Source organism: Oryzias melastigma, linkage group LG19 (assembly GCF_002922805.2).
Source record: "Oryzias melastigma strain HK-1 linkage group LG19, ASM292280v2, whole genome shotgun sequence".
NCBI lineage: Eukaryota > Metazoa > Chordata > Actinopteri > Beloniformes > Adrianichthyidae > Oryzias > Oryzias melastigma.
In genome coordinates this window covers 2601222-2606987 of record NC_050530.1, presented here as the reverse complement: position 1 = coordinate 2606987, position 5766 = coordinate 2601222, and the positions used below count along the sequence as shown (strand labels likewise).

The window sequence follows — 5766 nt, the reverse complement described above, 5'->3', positions numbered from 1 at the left end:
GCTCCCAGCTCAAGCCGCAGATCCAGTCGGTCCAAATGGCGATCGAGAGACTCCTGGTGTGACCTCTGCTGCTCTGAGTTGGTTTACTTTAACAAGATACTTTTAGGTGTTTTTGTTTTTGGTGATTATAGAAGCTTCATTTCTGCCAGTGTCCAGAACCAACATTGTTTCCTAATAAACATTTTTTTTATTAATTTCATTCCTTTGTTTTGGTTCTTTTTAAGAAATGTTTCTTTTAGGCAGAAAGTTTCCAAACATGAAGAAGAACTCATGATGACATCAGTGTGAGAGTGTTCTGTGGTCCATTTGTCTTTGGTAGATCCCACATCACTTTCATTCATGGAAAAATGACACAAAAAATAACAAACTGACATTTTCTTTAAGTAACTCGTCCTGTTTTATGCACATTGTGACCTAAAACAATCGATTCCAGATTAGAAAATAAAATCTTTAACTGAAAAACTGCAGCTGTGGTCACTTTAAGAAAAAAATGCAAGATTTATTAAAAACTAATGATTAAATGCCCTTAAGGATTTAATTAAAGTTTTATTTCAAATTGTAATCTAGTGGCGCTTTGCAACACAGAATGTTTTTTGTTGTTAAATCAACCAATTTTCAATTCTAAATGACTAAATTGATCAAAACATTTTTTTCCTCAAATTCTAATAAATTGTAGTTTTTATCTTTATTTAAAGACTAAATAATTTAAAATTAAAACTATTAAAAATGTTTAATTTTGTCTATATCAAAAAAATAAACATTTGTTAACTAAATAAATTTAAAAATCTTAGTTTTTTTATTTAAAAGAATTAAAAAAAAAATTAATGAAAACTAAATAAATTACAAATCTTAGCGTTTGTCTTCACTTAAAAACTAAAAAATAGATCAAAAATTGTTAGATCATGCCTTTATTTATAAACTAAAAACATTAAATTAAAACTAAATAAATAAAAAAAATCTTTATTTAAAAAGAAAATTAAAATGAAATTTTAAAAATATTTTAAACAACAAAAACGTCTTTTATGTAAAAAAAAATAAATTAAAATTAAAAACACTAAAAACTAAATTAAATAAATTTGGTAATGTTATGGATAAACTTCAGTCAGTTAACAGAAATTAATCTTTTAACTAAAAACAGTAAATTAAATTACAAAAACATTTTTTTGTAAAATAGAAACAAGTTGTATTTATTTGCTGTGTAAAGTAAATGTTAAAAAATGCTAAACATGCATGACATTTTTAAATATACTTAAGAAAAATGTTTATTTTATTGGTTTAAAAAATGTCAAAATTCCTGCTTAAAAAAACTCTAAATGTTAGTTTTTCAATGTTTGCTCTTCCCAAAGTTATAAATAAAGTTTTATTCAAAAAAATTGTCTCCTGAACTTTGTGCTAAACCTGCTCAGTTCTTGACTCTGACAGCGGCCAACATGGCGGAGCCTCCTATCGTCATCTGGGAGCGGGAGGTCACGCAGCTCCTGTGCCCCGCAGACCTGATCCCGCGTCTGGAGGACGCTCTGGGGAAGTTCTCGCGGCGGGACGAGACGGAGGTGCTGCAGCCGCTGCGCACCGCGCTGCCGCTGCAGAAGCACGGCGGGTAAGCCCGCGCGGCACGGCGCACGCGCGCTTCTCCTCAGCCTCATCGTCGTCATCAGGACATCTGCTGCTCGACCTTTCAGGTTCATGGGGCTCATGCCCACATACATGGAGAAGGACGGGGTCCTGTCCACCAAGTTCGTGTGTTTTTACAAGCGGGAGGAGGGCTCCACTCTGCCGGCCGTTCAGGCCACGGTGGTGCTGCTGGATCCAGAGTTTGGGAATGTCAAAGCTGTGAGTCCCACATAGAAAATATGTGATAAAACTACAGTAAAAATATTCAGACACTTTAAAAATGATGATACTTTTACTTTTTAAGTTCTTTCTGGAACCTTCAACACTTACAGAAACATAAATGTTAGTACTATTATGATAAATATGTTCAAACTATTTTTTTAAATTTGACATAAAGAAAAAAATAGCAATATAAAAATTTGCCATGACATCCTTTCAAAATAAGACTTCCTGTGCAACATTTCAAATGCAGTAGTGAAAAAAATAAACAACTATACACTTCATTTTTGATTAAAAAATAGCTTAAAAAATTAAAAAATGCATAATTGAAATTAAAAGATGTGTGAAGAAATGTTTATTCATCTCTACCTTTATTTTGAAATATCTCTGAAGGTGCACGCTGACTTTTGTTTTTTGAAACCTGAGATTCCATCTTTAGGACGCACCCTGCTTTAATTTAATAGTTTGTGGGTTCTTCGTTCATTTGAAACCGTTGTACTCGTACATAACATGTGTCCGACCTGCAGGTCATGGACGGCGAGGTCATCACAGCCATGAGGACGGCGGCGGTCTCTGCCATCTCCGCCAAGGCACCATAGATAAATATTAAAATAAAGACATTTAGCCGCGTTTTGATCGCACGCCGCGGTTGAAACGTGATGTTTCTGCTTCACGCAGCTGCTGATGCCTCCCCAAGCAGAAGTTCTGGCCATCCTGGGGACCGGGAAGCAGGCCATAAGTCACTATCGGGTCTTCACCGAGACATTTTCTTTCAAAGAGGTATGTTTAAAGGACAGATTTTCAGTAACCTCAAAGGTAACATATTATAGAGACCCGTCCGAATTTCATCGGTGTTTATTAATTTAGGGGACGAAACACTTAGAACAATAAAAAACTGAGTTATGCTAACTAGCATAAACCAGTTAATTCAGTTACTGTAAATTTTAAGCAGCGAGTGGGGGTTGGATGGCTCGCAGGTGCGACCAACCCCCACCCTTGTGGCTGTCTTCCCTCATTGGCTGAAAAGCTGCTACACACCCCCTCACTCTCCCGCGCTGTACATGACTAATTCATGAAAAAAACAACACTTTTTTCAAAATGGCGACTTTTCCTTTGGTTTATCTCCATAGCAACCATTTAATTTTTTGGTCAGCTGAGGGCGACGAACACATCGATGTGATTTTTAGAAGAATTGTCCAAAGTAATTTTTTGAATTTCCTTGACAACAGAAGTTTTTTGCTAACCACGCCCACATTTCTATTATGTTCATATTATATGTTATATTGTTTTGTTCAGCTAGTGCCAACAATTCATAGATTCAATTTTCACAATATTTTGGTAAAAAATGTTCGACTAACAAGGGAACGCCATTTTTGCTAGCTTGCTACGCTAACGCCATTCAAAATCTATGACTTCTAATCCCAAACTTTTTTCCCCCAGTAGCTTCTCAATGATGATTGACGAGTTTCGAGGAGTTTTGAATTTTTAGCTGGTACTAAAGGTGATTTTTTTTTTAAATAGAAAATTCAAGATGCCCCCAGCCCCCCCACCCCCCGAGATTAAAGCTCAACAAAACTTCTGACGTAGTTGTAGATTTAAACTGGTGAAAGTGGGAAATATTGTGACTATCACTCAAACAAAGGTTTAATTTTCCAATATTGTGATTAAAAAAATAAGGAGGACAATTAGGATTTAGGATTTTTTCAATTTTTTAGGTTAATTTGGAATTTAGCTAATATTTCAGCTACATGCTAGCTATTTTGGATAATTTGGAATTTTATTAGGCTAATTTTGGTTTTTACCTAATATTTCAGTGACATTCTAGCTATTTTGACTAATTTAATCTTTTTTTTTGGGCTAATTTGGAGTTTAGCTAATATTTCAGCTGTATGCTAGCTGTTTTGGCTAATTAACTTTTTTCAGTTTTTTTTAGGCTAATTTGGCATTTAACTAATATTCAAGCTTCAAGGTTTTCAGCTATTTCCTTCAACAATTTCAGCTATCAGCTTCAGTGTTTTTAACTACCAATTTCAGCATCTTCAGCGGCCAAATTCAGCTTACAGCATTCACACTAGCATTATCACAAGTAATGCTATATATCTAGTTTTTTAGTTGGTTTAAAGCTAATGATGACCCAATTAGTTGACTAATCGGAAAAAATAATTAGTCGACTATTAAAATAATAGCTTTTGGCAGCACTAGTGGGTTTTTAAATATTTTTTAAGAGATTTTGTCCCCACTTTTTTTATTTATTTTTTTGACAATTCCTCCCACTGTGATGTCATCATTTTTTGGGCGGGGCCACTTACTATGTCAAATATGTATTTTCTTTCTGGATTTGAGCACATTTTAGTGACTTTTGAGGAAAATTCTTTACTGAAGGAAGAATATTGCTAACATTAGCTACAAACACGGTCAATATTACTCACTGGGAAACATTTCTGCCTCATTTTTCCATCTCATCCTCTGATGTTTCCATTGCAGGTGAGGGTGTGGAGCCGCTCCAAACAGGGAGTGGCGAGGTTCATCTCCTCCGTCGGCGGTCCCGTGCAGGGATGCAGCTCAGCGGAGGAGGCGGTGAGAGGAGCGGACGTCATCCTGACGGTGACGGGATCCACCGAGCCGGTGCTCCTCGGTCAGTGGGTCAAAGCGGGTGCCCACGTGGCCGGTGAGAGCGCACAAACAGGTTTAAGTGGATTCCTAGATTTAGATCCGGCGTTTTAAGAACTGGCCGTGACCCTCAGCGGTGGGAGCTTGCAGGCCAGACTGGCGGGAGCTGGATGATGTGCTGATGAAGGAGGCTGTGGTGTATGCGGACAGCAGGGAGGGAGCCACGCTGGAATCCGGGGACGTGATCCTCTCCGGGGTCAGTTTATTTTTCTTTGTACTGACGCTGAACATCTGGAAACGGTTTGAATTGTTCTGCTTCTTTAGGCGGAGGTGTTTGCAGAGCTCGGAGAGGTCATCAACGGGACGAAAGCGGCCCACAGAGAGAAGACGACCGTGTTCAAATCCCTCGGTAACCAGATTAAGTCTCAGTCTGCTGTGATTTTGCGCTGGTGTTTAGTCACGTTCGGTCTGCTTTGACCCCAACAGGGATGGGGGTCGAAGACGCCGTGTCGGCCCAGCTGGTGTTCGACCGATGGAAGGCTAAAGCTGGAAAAGTCTGAGGAAAATTCATTCCTGAAATGATTTTTTCCAGATGGTTCTGGAAAATTTCAATGAAATTCATGCAAAAAAATTGATTAAATAGAGATAGTTAAGTTTTAGATGAGACTTTTCTGCAGAATCCAGAATATTTGAGTTTTTTTTTTTCTAATTTGTTTGTAAGTGCAAAAAAATAATATTTTTTTGTACTGAATATTTTTCAGTTGTTAGGATTGATCAAATTGGATCCCAGTGCCATAATAAAGTGGATTTAATTGCAGTATCATGTGAAAAAGCTTTTAATTTTTTAATTTAATCCTTCTGTGCAGTTTATTTGGTTGTTTTCTTCCTGTGGATGAGTTGCATTTTTTCCTCAAAATTTTTCCCTATATGGTTCTAAAGGACATCAATGTCATCAGTCAGATTTACAAACATATAAACCCCACAGATTAGCTGATTCACAGCTGATTTGATTGACAACAGTTAAAATAAATTTTAATTTAAGCATTTTTCTTCCATTTACAAACTGTAGAATAAAGAAATATCACCAAATTGTCATTATTTACTTACTTTTCTCTGTAAATTAAGTCCGTGTGTCTCTCACTTGTGAAGAATAACCTGTTTGTAGAAGTCTTCTTTTTCTTTCTTCAGTTTTAAAAGTCTCTCTGTGGCACATCTCAACAAATTTAGGGGTTTAAAAACGTAATCCTCCATTTAGAAAATAATGCTAAACAATATGAAAGAGTAACTGGACGGCTGCACTTGATTTGCCACTGCTAATTCTATGAT

General features: G+C 36.7%; 1 protein-coding gene across 1 annotated transcript; it reads left to right on the top strand.

Annotated features, from left to right (window-relative positions):
• The first annotated feature begins 1380 nt into the window (after nucleotides 1-1380).
• On the top strand, nucleotides 1381-5529 carry crym (crystallin, mu). The gene is made up of 8 exons (XM_024285769.2): nucleotides 1381-1597; nucleotides 1680-1830; nucleotides 2358-2420; nucleotides 2509-2610; nucleotides 4315-4498; nucleotides 4575-4696; nucleotides 4765-4849; nucleotides 4927-5529. Exons 1-8 carry the CDS (start codon nucleotides 1431-1433, stop codon nucleotides 4998-5000), a joined length of 948 nt encoding a protein of 315 aa, XP_024141537.1. The 5' UTR covers nucleotides 1381-1430; the 3' UTR covers nucleotides 5001-5529.
• Nucleotides 5530-5766: the final 237 nt, after the last annotated feature.

What these genes read in the sequence shown, in the direction of transcription:
- crym (XM_024285769.2), top strand. Translation starts at nt 1,431, where the DNA reads ATGGCGGAGCCTCCTATCGTCATCTGGGAGCGGGAGGTCACGCAGCTC. An exon ending in AGTTTGGGAATGTCAAAGCT is followed by an intron (nt 1,831 to 2,357) that starts GTGAGTCCCACA and finishes TCCGACCTGCAG; the next exon opens with GTCATGGACGGCGAGGTCAT. An exon ending in TCTCTGCCATCTCCGCCAAG is followed by an intron (nt 2,421 to 2,508) that starts GCACCATAGATA and finishes TGCTTCACGCAG; the next exon opens with CTGCTGATGCCTCCCCAAGC.